Source organism: Pleurodeles waltl, chromosome 8 (genome assembly GCF_031143425.1).
Source record: "Pleurodeles waltl isolate 20211129_DDA chromosome 8, aPleWal1.hap1.20221129, whole genome shotgun sequence".
Taxonomy (NCBI): Eukaryota; Metazoa; Chordata; class Amphibia; order Caudata; family Salamandridae; genus Pleurodeles; species Pleurodeles waltl.
The window spans coordinates 973,671,332-973,685,159 of record NC_090447.1 but is presented as its reverse complement, the minus strand read 5'-3'; the positions used below and the strand labels follow the sequence as shown (position 1 = coordinate 973,685,159).

General features: G+C 47.8%; 1 protein-coding gene across 3 annotated transcripts in view; it reads right to left on the bottom strand.

The window, feature by feature from the left end:
• The window catches only part of LOC138250391 (RNA-binding protein 26-like), a 623,852-nt gene that overhangs the window by 408,833 nt on the left and 201,191 nt on the right, over positions 1-13,828 (bottom strand). For all 3 annotated transcript variants that reach the window (XM_069205212.1, XM_069205213.1, XM_069205214.1), the window contains one exon: positions 2,731-2,871. In XM_069205212.1, coding sequence (XP_069061313.1) covers positions 2,731-2,871 — 141 coding nt within the window. The remainder of the gene's footprint in view (positions 1-2,730; positions 2,872-13,828) is intronic.

Here is a 13,828-nt window from a genome sequence, read left to right as displayed (position 1 = left end):
CTCCAAACTTTTTGTCTTTTTCCTCCTTATTTTTCGGACCCTTGTTGGATGACGTTATGACTGAGAACTTTACCCCTGCTAATCAGTGCTAAAGTGCATGTGCTCTCCCTTGTAAAATTGGTATGATTGGCTTATACACAATTGACACATATAATTTACCAACAAGTCCCTTGTAAAGTGGTATCTCTATACCCAGGGCCTGTAAATTAAATTCTACTAGTGGGCCTGCAGCACTGCTTGTGCCACCAATTGAAGTAGCCTTTCAAACCTGTCTCAGGCCTGGTAGCGCAGGGCCTGTGTGTGCAGTTTTCTGCCACAGGGTCCTGGCATCTAAATTTATTTGCCAGGCCCAAAACTCCCCTTTTAATACATGTATGTCACCCCTAAAGTAAGCCCCAGCTAGCCCTATGGGCAGGGTGCTACGTATGTAGAAGGCAGGACATGTGCCTAGTAAGATGGTCTGTCCTCGTAGTGACAAACAGTCTATTTGGTTTCTCACTGCTGTGAGTTCTGCCTTCTCATAGGAATTGCACTGGAAATGCCCTGCCTTAAGTGTAGGGGGTATTGTCTGATTTATGAGAGGTAGCGTAGGCATGTTTGGTATGGTTGTAATGGTAGTGAAAAATGCTGCTTACTGGTGTAGGTGGATTTTTTATCGTCATCACAGAAATGCCACTTCTAGAAAGTGAGCATTTCTCTGTGCAGCTTGACTCCAATCCACATCTGGGCAGAGTGACAGTTGGGCTTTGTGCATACTTTTCAGACAGCCTGTACACACTGAGGGTGGAGGTGTCAGAGGTGCATCTACATACTGAATAGTCTTCCTGGGCTGAGAGAAGGGAAAGGGCAGGGCACACCTGCATTTGTAAAGGCTTGTCCCTGGCCTCACACAGTAGGGTCGTTTACCCCCCGATGTTTGGAGCCTGTACTGGAGGAGATAAAGGGGCACTCCCAGAACCAGTTGTAACTGGTTGGAACCTCCTCTCCCACTCTTTGTAAAACACACTGTAAACTGAGTAGAAGTACAGGGGAATTTTCCCTACAATTTAGACATTCTTGGTACTCCAGAGACACTTCTGGAACTAGACCCAGGATGCTGCTGAATGGACTCACCAGGACGCACCTTGGACTGCTGCTGTGCTGATCTGTGACCTGCCTGGTCACTAGGAGGAACTGCCACCATCTGCATCCCTTGTGCTGGCCTGTTTGGGTCTGGTAGCCCTGTGCTACCCTCCCTTCTGTCCCTGGGGGGCAGGGTGCTGTGGCCTCTGACCCCTGTAACTTTCCACAGTACGAGGAGTGCTGCTTCTGTATATTCCTTGCACTTGGAAAGAGCTTTATTGTGCCCCCTTGAGCTTCTAAGCGCATTGCCGTGTCTCATGGCCGCGACCGGGGCGCAGCGTGCTGAAAAGCGTTTGCTGAAATCAGAGTTCACCACTGCGAACAAGGCTTTGGGAAAGCTCCCCTGCGCCTTGGAAATTGCATTATTGCTGTAAAACACTCACTGGTGCGATCCGGCTTGATTATCTTCGAGCGCGGTGGAGTGATGAAAAGTGGAGCATCTGTTCTCTGACCAGTACCCCCGGGGTGACGCACCCGGTGAGGAGCGCCCCGGGGCACGAACCTGCACCTCTTGGTTCGCTTGCACCGCCGCAGCCCGTGAAGGGCAGAAGAGCGGCTCGTGCACCGTGTCGGGTGCCGCCGCATCCCAAGCAGATGAGTGGCCTCATCAGGGACTCCCCGCTTCGCCAGGCCCCACTCGGCGAGGGAGCACTAGGTGAGGAGGGAGTCCTCAATGGAGGCTCCCCACCTTTTTATTGGCACCAGATATCACGAGCGGGTGGACGCCGCATTGCAGGCCCCCGCATCACCAGGTCTCTTCTTCTCCCCAGTTTTGCATCGTCTTCTCCCCAGTTTTGCGGGGTTTGGAATTGGGCCTCCCCCCATCTTTTCCAGATATAAATGGCCCCCGTTTTGCGCATAGGAGTGCCGGGGGCCTCTATATCGATCTTCTTGGCACAGGAGGTGCCTTTCAGAAGGAAACAGGTACTTTTCAGAGACGCCCCATCATTTTTCTAATGTTTCTGCTATGGGCATTATAAGTTTGATATGATCACTTGTCTGTTTTATGACATAACCTACGCTTTCTAATGTTCCTCTTATGGGCATTTATGGTAATACCAGGATACGTGTATTGGTTGTATAATGTGATTCCTGACTACTGCTTATATTGCAGAATCCAGAGTACTTACGTGTTCTAATGTGACTATTGCTTATTCTTGCAGAGTATTTGTAACGTGTAACGTTCTGACAACTGCTAAGGTAGGGTATTTCTGACATGTAATGTTTGGTCTAATTATGTTTCGTGCAATACAGTTTATTTTTACATAGCTCAGTGTTGTTTACTTTGTGGTGTACATATTGCGTCACGTGTGTTGCGTGTGTTGTGCAAACGCTTTACACATTGCCTCCGGGTAAGCCTGACTACTCGTGCCACACTACCAAGGGGGTGAGAGCAGGGGTTATCTTGGACGTGTAACTCCCTTGCCCCGACTAGAATGGGTGGGTGCTGCCTGGCTTAGGTGCATACCCTAGCCAACCAGAAACCCCAATTCTAACAATAACTATACTCTAAATGTGAGATGTATTGAGAAATGCTTGTCTTGTTTGATGCACAGAGCGGCTCTATTACACTTCTGTTACATGTTATAAACAATATCTCCACAATACCTCTTGGTGGCAGATCCATATCTCCCGACGTCAAACCTATTAAATTAGGCCTCTGTGCATGGGGTCTGTGTCTGTACAATGGTCTTGAAGGGTTGGTTATACCAGGAGCTTCAGGATTATAGCCATCAGTTTCATAGGTTTCTGAAAGGCAGAATTGTATAAAACAAACAGAAGAAAATAATGCATTCATATTTTCAACAATAACATGTGCAGTAATTAAAAAGAGGGTGATGATTCTGCTATACAAAATTAACTAGAACACAAGACTCTGTGGCTTGTGAAACTACAATAATCATGGGCAAAACAGGAGTATAACCAGCATAAAAGCACATTTAGACTACTCATCAAAGAGTATTAGATGCTGATGTACATTTACTGGATGGTATTGCTTTAAATGGTGTTTAAAAGTGGAGAGTCAGTGGTTAATGCTATATTGATGATCTTTACATGGAGATCTTGGGGAAAGAAAATGTTACATACCCAGTAAGCATATGTTTGTGACATGTAGTTCTGAAGATTAACATGCTCTGCATACGTCTGCCATCTAGCGTTGGATCCGAAAGGTTGCAATTGTTTGTATTCAAAAAGTCTTGAGTCACAAGGTGTAGTAACTCCTCCTTTTGCTGGTAACTCCATTGTTTGATTCTTTTCCCCCAGGCAGGTGAGAGTGTAGTGTCAGAGACAAGAAGGAGGTGACAATGCAAATAAATGCATGAAGACAGTGAAAAGACTGCAACGGCCACAGGTGTCCTGGGAGGCAGGTGGGTGCATATGAATCTACAGCACTACATGCCACAAGAACGAGTTACTTACCTTCGGTAACGACTTTTCTGGTGGATACATTAGCTACCTGTGGATTCCTCACCTCATGAATACTCCCATGGCGCCAGCATTCGACGGAAATCTTCTTCCTAGTCTCTGCACGTCGACGAGGACGTCACTCTAGCCCACGCGACGCCGTCTGACGTCATACAGGCAATAAGAGGTCCTCGACGACGTGCCGACGTCAGTACCAACAATTTTTTACGTGCATGAGAACAACCACCCAATGCAATGAAAGAGCAAGGTAAAATACCATAACATTGTAAAATACACAACATTGCAATGAATAGCTGTAAATTTAATATAACTTTTTTTTTTTTTTTAAACAAATATATGCAAATCATGTATATACACAAAGATATATACATACATATATATATATATATATATATATATATACACAGATAAATATACACAAATATCCATAAATACAACATCTATTGCAACCTTGAAGACCAAGAGGAGCGCACTCAAGGATTACTTGGTAAGACCAGAAAGGCAACGGGGAGGCGGGTGGGACCGTGAGGAATCCACAGGTAGCTAATGTATCCACCAGAAAAGTCGTTACCGAAGGTAAGTAACTCGTTCTTCTGATGGTTACAACTACCTGTGGATTCCTCACCTCATGAATAGAGTCCCAAAGCAGTACCACGCCCGGTGGCGGGTGCCTAAATGGTCAAACCAAGAAATCCTGCAGCACTGACCGTGCAAACTGGCCGTCCCTTCTAACCTCAGAATCCAAACAGTAATGTTTCGCAAAAGTGTGAAGGGACGACCAAGTTGCGGCCTTGCAGATGTCGACCACAGGAACACCTCTGGCCAAGGCCGAAGTGGCCGACTTAGCTCTGGTGGAATGAGCTCTAATGCCCTCAGGAGGATCCTTCTTTGCCAAAGAGTAACAGATTTTAATGCAAAGAACAACCCACCTGGATAGTGTTCTCTTGTGGACTGCCTTTCCTCTCCTCTTGCCCACGTATCCAATGAACAGCTGATCCTCCAGCCTGAAATCCTTCGTTCTATCAATAAAGAAGCTTAACGCTCTCTTTGGGTCCAGCCGGTGCAGTCTTTTTTCCTCTTTAGAAGGATGAGGCGGAGGATAGAACGTGGACAAAGTAATTGTCTGTGCCAAATGGAAAGGTGAAACAACCTTCGGGAGGAAAGCAGCCTTGGTCCTCAACACCACCTTATCCCCATAAAAAGTTGTATAAGGGGGCTTTACCGATAAGGCCTGCAACTCACTCACTCTCCTTGCAGATGTTATAGCAACCAGGAAGACTGTTTTTATAACCAAATACCTTAAGGGGCAAGAATGCATAGGTTCAAAAGGGGACCCCATAAGGAAAGTCAAGACCAAGGACAAATCCCATTGCGGCATAACGAATGGTTTTGGAGGATATTTATTTAGAAGACCTTTCAAGAATCTGACAACAATAGGGGATTTAAATAACGATGGTTGGTCTGGAAGACATATGAAGGATGACAAGGCCGATAAATAACCCTTAATGGTAGCCACTGCACAGCCTTTCTGCACTAGATACAGAGCAAAAGACAAAACATCCGATAGATGAGCTTGTAAGGGATTAATCTCCCTCTCCACACCACGCCACAAATTTAGACCACCTATTAGCGTAAATAGATTTAGTGGAGTGTCGCCTGGCCGCTAATATAACATCCACTACATCAGGCGGGAGAGAGAAGGAACTCAGGTTGCCCCGTTCAATCTCCAGGCATGTAGGGGCAGACTCTGGAGGTTGGGGTGTAAAACCTGCCCCTGCGACTGCGAGAGGAGGTCTGCCCTGATAGGGAGACGGAGCGGAGGGCACATTGAGAGTTGGAGAATGTCGGAGTACCACACCCTCCTTGGCCAATCCGGAGCTATTAAGATTACTAGAGCCCGGTCTTGGCGAATCTTCCTCAATACTCGAGGAATCAAGGGTATGGGAGGAAACGCGTAAAGCAACTGGCCGCACCAGGTTATTTGAAACGCGTCCCCTAACGCTCCCTGCATCGGATACTGGAGGCTGCAGAATAACGGACAATGCGCGTTCTACGGAGTGGCAAACAGATCTACCGAAGGAAACCCCCACCTTTGGAAGATTAAACGGACTTGATCTGGATGGAGACGCCACTCGTGGTCTGCCGAGAATTGGCGACTGAGACTGTCCGCACGTACATTCAAGACCCCGGCCAGATGATTTGCTACCAAGCAAATCTGATGGTCCTTTGCCCAGGACCATAGTCGAAGAGCTTCTTTGCAGAGAAGGTACGACCCTACTCCTCCCTGTTTGTTTATGTACCACAACGTGGTAGTATTGTCCGTTAGGACCTGTACCGCCTGACCACGAAGGGAAGGGAGGAAGGCCTTGAGAGCCAGAAGTACAGCCTGTAACAGATTGATATGAAACATCTGTTCCTCTGGAGACCAAAGGCCTTTGATCTCCAGATCCCCCAGATGAGCTCCCCACCCTAGAGTGGAAGCATCCGTTATGACCGCGGCCACTGGTGGCGACTGTTCGAACGGCTTTCCTTGTGAAAGATTGTTGCTCGCAATCCACCACTTCAAGTCCACCGCAGCATCTCTGGAGATCTTGACAGCACCTTCTAGATCCCCTTTGTGTTGAGACCACTGCCTTCGGAGGCACCACTGAAGAGCCCTCATGTGCCAGCGAGCATGCGTGACCAACAGAATGCAGGAGGCAAACAGACCGAGCAGACGAAGGACCTTGAGGACTGGAACTACCGCTCCATTTTGAAACATTGGAACCAATTCCTGAATATCTTGAATCCGCAGAGGCGGAGGAAAGGCTCGACCCAATGCTGTATCCAGTACTGCCCCTATGAACAGGAGGCGCTGAGAGGGCTCCAGGTGAGATTTGGGCTCGTTCACCGAAAAACCCAGGTCGAACAACAACCGAGTCGTTGACTGCAGATGATGCGACAAGCTCCGGAGACTTGGCTTTGATCAACCAGTCGTCCAAGTAAGGGAATACTGCTATCCCCTTCCTTCTGAGCTCTGCCGCAACCACCAACATCACCTTCGTGAAGACTCGAGGTGCTGAAGTAAGACCAAACGGAAGGACCGCAAACTGATAGTGCTGCGATCCCACCATAAACCGGAGATACTTCCTGTGTGACTTGAGTATCGGGATATGAAAGTAAGCATCCTGCAAGTCGACAGACACCATCCAATCTTCCTTGTTCAACGCCAAAAGCACCTGAGCTAGGGTCAGCATCTTGAACTTTTCCTGTTTGAGGAACCAATTCAAGATCCTCGGGTCCAGGATTGGTCTCAACCGACCATCCTTCTTGGGAATCAGGAAATACCTTGAGTAACAACCTCGACCCCTTTCCTGCTCTGGGACCAACTCTACCGCACCCTTTGAAAGGAGGACTTGTACCTCCTGTTCTAGCAACAGGAGGTGTTCTTCTGAACAATAAGATGGGCGGGGCGGGATGAGGGGCGGGAACTCCCGAAAGGGAAGGGTGTAGCCTTTTCCCACAATACTGAGAACCCAAGTGTCCGTTGTAATAGTCTTCCACTTGCGGAGAAAATGCTGTAATCTTCCCCCTACAGGAGAGGAGTGAGTGGGAAATGGTGGAAGCCTAAGGCTGCTTTCCCTGCTGCACCCCTCCAGAGGGCGAGGAAGAGGCAGAGTGCTGCTGAGAGGCTTCTCTGGTGCGGGCCCTCCCTCTCCCTCTAAAAGATCTATAGGGATGGGAAGAGGCAGGTTGCTGGAATCTCCCCCGAAAGGAAGAGGAGGAAGAGCCACGCCCAAATCCCCGAAACCTCCTGAAAATCCTGGAAGAGGCAGAGGAAGAAGGAGCTTGGAGTCCTAACGATTTGGCTGTGGCCCTGCTCTCCTTAAAACGTTCCAAGGCCGAATCTGCCTTGGCGCCAAACAGCTTGTCCCCATCAAAAGGGAGATCCAATAGGGTTGACTGCACATCCGCAGAAAACCCCGAATTACGGAGCCAGGCCTGTCTTCTTGCCACCACAGTCGTGCCCATTGCTCTGGCCACCGAGTAGGTCGTGTCCAGCCCAGACTGAATAATCTGGGTCGCGGCAGCCTGGGCATCTGAAACAACATCCAAAAGACCCTGGGGAAGCTCCGTAAATGATGAGGAAATGTCATCCATAAGAGCATGAATATATCTCCCCAGGATACAAGTTGCGTTGGTGGCCTTCAACGCCAGACTGCAGGACGAAAAGATTTTCTTGGACTGCGCATCCAGTTTCTTCGAGTCCCTGTCCCCAGGCACCGTCGGGAAAGAACCAGGCGCTGATTTGGATGAACAGGAGGCCTGCACCACCAAGCACTCCGGTGTAGGGTGCTTAGAAAGAAAGCCAGGGTCAGTTGGTGCAGCTCGATACCTCCTGGCTACGGCTCTATGAACCGCTGGGGAAGATACTGGTCTATTCCACACCTCTAGCACCGGATCCAGCAAAGCGTCATTAAACGGCAATAGAGGCTCTGCCGCAGCTGAGGCCGGATGAAGCACCTCTGTCAGAAGGTTCTGTTTTGTCTCTGCCACCGGCAAAGGCAGGTCCAGAAAACTAGCTGCCTTCCGTACCACTGCGTGAAAGGAAGCAGCCTCCTCCGTGTATTCCCCTGGAGACGAAAGATCCCACTCAGGGGAAGTGTCCAGCCCACTGGCTGTATCTAGACCATGCAGTCCATCACCCGAGTCCTCTAGTTCTCCTTCTTCCAGGACTCGTTGGTACTCCTGCTCCTCTAATAAACGGAGAGCACGTCTCCTCGAATGAAGCCTCTGCTCGATACGCGGAGTCGACAATGCCTACGCCGAAGCCGAAGATCGGCGCCGATCTTCAGAAGCCACCGACGCCGCGTCCGGCGCCACAGGTAACTTCGGCGCCGATGAAAGAGCATTCGGAGCGGATGGACCCACCGGAGTCACAGGACGAAATCCCGACGACGGAATGGAAATCTCCGGGACCAATCCCTCAGAAGCCACCGGAGTGGCCACCGGCGCAGACACCGGCGCCGAGCCCACGTTCCCAAAAGGGAGAAAGGGCATAAAGGGTGCCGGCCGTAGAGGCGCAGGATCACCCAATGAAAAGGCCAAAGGGCCAGCCGGAGCACCCCCTGAAGCCATCTGTTGGAAGATGGTATACATCGCATTTAGGAATGCGGTACTATCGGCTCCAGGGGTGGGAAAAGCCGGATACTGGGGTGCCTGTATCGAAGGCGACCCCGACGCCGGCCTCGACGTCTGCGACGCCGGAGACAACACCAGAGGCTGCACCACTTCAATCACCGACGCCTGTCCAGGTGAAGTCGGTGACGCCGGAGAGGGCAACGGCGTCGATGGATGCGGCGTGACCGTGGGACTGACCTCCCAAGTCCTCCGGCGCCGATCCGAAGACCTGGAACGAGTCTCCTTGCTTGAATGGCGCTGTGATTCTCTACGGCGCCGGGAGTCTCGATGACGCCGATGCCTTGGCGAAGAAGACTTCTTATGATGTTTTTCTTACTTCGACTTCGCCATAAACAACTTCGCCTCACGTTCCTTGAGGGCCTTTGGATTCATGTGCTGGCATGAATCGCAAGTCGAGACGTCGTGGTCGGAGCTTAAACACCAAAGGCAGTCGGAGTGAGGATCCGTAACTGACATCTTGCCCCCACACTCACGACAAGGCTTAAAACCCGACTTTCTCTGCGACATTATTACTGCAGCGAAGGACTACGCAGCAAAAAAATACACTGTAACCACGAAAGTAACAGTTGCTCCATCGCAGATAACCGTTTCGAATGCACGGAAAAAAGGGAACTGACGTCGGCACGTCGTCGAGGACCTCTTATTGCCTGTATGACGTCAGACGGCGTCGCGTGGGCTAGAGTGACGTCCTCGTCGACGTGCAGAGACTAGGAAGAAGATTTCCGTCGAATGCTGGCGCCATGGGAGTATTCATGAGGAGAGGAATCCACAGGTAGTTGTATCCATCAGAAACAGCGGTTTACTGGTATGTGGCTGTAGACACAGACACTCTGCATAGACTTTAAAGCAGTGCCTCCCAAAAGCGGTGACTAATCTGTGGGTGTGTCGGTGGTCTGGAAAAGTGTACATAGCACTGTTTGTCCTACATTAGTACAATGCTTAGTGAAGGTGTGTTGTGTAGACCATGTAGCTGACTTATATGTTTCAGCTATGGGAACGTCATCTCAAAAGACTATAGTTGCTCCTTTTTTAAATTACTGTAGGGATTAAGTAATGATCTTTTGGCTTTAGCACATCAGGTATGTATACATTTAACAATTCACCTAGCTATGCCCGATTTTGATATAGGTTTGCCTTTGTGTGGTGGCGAGAAGGCAACAAACAGCTATTTAGTTTATTTTCAAAAGGTTTTAGTTTTATCAATGTAGAACATAAGGAACTCTCAACGTGTGAAGTGTGGAGGAGCTCTTTCAGTAATAGAATCTGGTTGTGGAAAGAAAACTGGCAATTCAATGGATTGATTTAGGTGAAACCGATACCTTTGATAAGAATGTTGGGTTGGTGCAGAGATCTACTTTATCCTTGTTTATTTGGAAAAAGGGTTCTTGCAGAGTTAAAGCCTGGAACTCACTCACACACCAGGGGTGTGGAATTTATTAAAATATCTACTTGTCCAGGGGACAGGTTGCTTCTCAAATCTACTTGTCCTGTAAAAAGATCTACTTGTCCCTTTGGTGCCATGTAGTGTGGCGACAAATTATGGCAGCAATCTCATTATGTAAGAGCTCTGATAATAGCCTCTCTGATTATGCCAGGGCTACTACCATAGTAGGGCTTGAATACTTGCAGTTTCAATCCCTACTGTAGTAATTTCCTTATTTTGCCACCTTTCTGCAGATCTGCATACTGGGGCTGGAGGAAGCAGTAAGCAATAGTTCCAGGGCTGGAATGCCTTTGAGTCTGCAAACATACTAACCTGCATGTCTTAAAGATTTTCACCAGCTTCTCTTTAATATTTTCCCATAATAAGAAAGGTTGGGCATTTACTCCTGACAATGGCAGAATTAGAACTTCTTCCATGGTTGGGAAGAAAGTGGCCGGAGGGAAAATGAACTTGCAAATGCTCAATAGATTTTCACATGAGCAAATCTACACATGCGTATTAACCCATGCTAAAATACAGTTCACAAATATTTTATAGGGGTACGACATATACCATGGTTGCACTTTTGTGACTTTCTTTAAGAATTTGGGGCCACATGTAGGTAGGTTCAGATTTGCGACCCGCAAATTGCGAGTCGCAAATCTGAATGTAGGATGGTGTCCCTGACACCATCTGTGATTCGCAAGGGCTTCGCAAATGCTCACCTAGTGAATAATCATGAGGTGGGTCGCAATTTGCGACCCCCTTGCGAATAGCGGCCCTCACAGGGATGGTGGCCTGCTGGAGACAGCAGACCACCATGTCTGTGACTGCTTCCTTAAAGGAAAACGAGATGCATTACAAAAACGAAAAATACAACGTTTTCGTTTCATTTTTTCAGAGCAGGCAGTGGTCTGCAGGACCACTGCTTGCTCTGAAAAAATGTTTACAGTGACATTCACAGTGGGGAAGGGGTCCCATGGGGAACCCTTCCCTTTTGCGAAAGTGTTAGCACCCATTTGAAATGGGTGCATACTGCGATTGGTTTGCGCCCGCGTTCGCGGTCACAAAACAATCCTACATTGCACTGCGAGTCGCAATTAGGAAGGGAACAACCCTTCCTAATTGCGAGTGGCAAACCCGTTTTGCGATTCGGTAACCAGGTTACTGAATCGCAAAACTGGGTTTGTGCATCGCAGTGTGCTTTTTGCACGTCGCAAACAGCAAAAGTCGCTGTTTGCGACATGCAAAAAGCTACCTACATATGGGTCTTGGTCCCTAATTAGGTCTGGTGTTAACAAAGACATTTTGTTTTTATTAAACTTCTTTTCTCTCTCTTTCGGCTGGCTTTACTGTGAGTGATCGCATTCTGCTCTTCCACAAGGAGCATATTGGCACACAAAGTAGTTTTGTTCAGTGTCAGGAACTACAGTGGCAATCAGTGACGTAACGAAACTGAAGGGTGCCCCTTTGCAAAGAACATGGAGGAGCCCCCTCTCCAGACTCACTCAGGGCAGGTGCTGTGCTGAAGGGGCCCCCTGGAGGGCGGCTGCAGGGCCTTTGTTAAGCCACTGGTGGCAACGTGTGCTTTTAGAGTTCAAAAACTTTGGGGGGGGGGTTTGCCAGTGTTTGTTACAATGTTGAGGGCCTGGTAGCTCCCACAACAATAAAGTGTTACAAAAGCCATGTCAAAACAAGACACGCATTGATGAAACTAAAAAACTTATAAAAATATGTCAGACCAGTTGGCTTTGTCAGTGTTTGTTTATTTTCATGCTTCCCATATTCGTGTTGAAAGTGGTTACACTGATTTTCCATTAGAAATATTTTTGGGAAATACTAGCATGCATCAACACATTTTACTAAATGACACTTCATTTGCATCTAATCAGAGAGCATTCTGGGAGCATTATACTTAGCCTCATAGCCTAAACTTTTCAAACATGTGTATACATGGTTTTGTTTTTTTTGTACTGGAAACCAACGTCAGTAGTGAAGTGTGACCTTAAAACATATATTTACAGCACTCACCCTAATAATGAAGGCTTTCAAATAATGAACCATAAATACAAGTTCGAACAGCATTATTTTTTGGAAACACATTACCTCCACTGCAGAGAGTTCCACTCTCTGTAAACAGGCAGCCAAAGGGTTTGTGCTGCAGAGGGTTGGGCCTACTTGTCCCAAGGACAAAGTAAACATAAAAACTTGTTGCCCTTGACCCCAAACAAGATGTCCCGGGCGTCGGGCAATAGGAATTCCACATCCCTGCACACCTAAGTGAAGTGATAGCAACTACAAATGCCACCTTCCACAATAAAAATTGCAAGGGGCATGAATGCAGAAGATCAAATGGTGGAACCATTAGTCTAGTGAGCACAATATTAAGATTCCAAGAATGCACTGGAGGTATCCTTGTTGGAATCACTCTCCTAAGTCCTTCTATAAAGCTTTAATGACTGGAATCTTGAAAAGGGAAACATGCTGTCTATTCTGAAGGTAAGCAGCTGTAGCTGCTTGATGTAATCTTATGTAAGTGTATGCTATGTTTGCTTTAAGTAAATGAAGAAGGTATGAAAGAATACCCTGCACTGACCCTATGGAAGGGTCCCATTGCTTGGATAGGCAGTAGCAGACAAGACGTTTCCATTTTTCTACATAACATGAACTAGTGGTGGGTTTGCGCGCCTCCTAAGGGATAGCCAAGCATTCTTGAGGCAGCTTAAGGTATACAAATGTTATGACCTCAGGAGCCATTTCGCAAGATTTAATTCCTTCGCATTTGGGTGCCTGATTTGACCATGGTTATGAGTGAGAAGGTCCGGTTTGAGGAACTCCTGAAAGTTCTAGAAGAGAGGTGAACAACGGGTGCATGATCCATGTGGGGGCCACCAGGATCAACTTGAGGGATGTTTGCCTGAGCTTCTGCACCAGAAACGGAAGAAGGAGAGGCGAATATCCCTGAACAGTTCATCCATACAGCATTGCCCTTGGACTGAGGGTCTGGGAACCTGGAGGCAAAGAGTGGGCATTTTGCGTTTATTATTGACACAAAATCGGTCTATGCCTGGGAACCTACACTTTTGGAAGAAGGGAAGCAGGACTCGTGGGTGAAGGAGGTTGGCAAAGTTGTTGTGTGACCCTGGAAGATGTTCCGCCACTAGGTGAATGTTTTAGTGAATGGACCAATCCCGATTGTCTACAATAGGCAAGACAGTTGTAGAGCCTGTCCCCCACCCTTTTTCTGATCATAATACATGGTTGTCATGTTGTCAGAGAAGATCAGGACAACTCTGTTGATCAAGTGAACTGTGAAAGTTTTCAGTGCTAGTTGATCAGCAAGAAGTTCTAGGCAACTTGCATACTTGCAGATGTGCATACTGTGATATTTGAGATCCCAGAGAGCCTGACTGTCAGAACATGAAGGTGAGCATCCCTCCCTGTCTGAGAGGTGGCCATTGTCAGAATGATCTGAGGTACAGGGTCAAGAAAGGGTTTCCTCTTTAACAGGTTGTTTTTGTTCCACCAATGCAGAGAATTATGGGTGTGGCTGTCTACAAACACAAGATCTTCCACACAACCCTGTGACTGCAAACATTGGAGCTCATGTGGAGGTGGAAATTTTGCACTATAGCAATGTAAGCAGCCATCATCCCAAAAAGTCTCATTTGACTG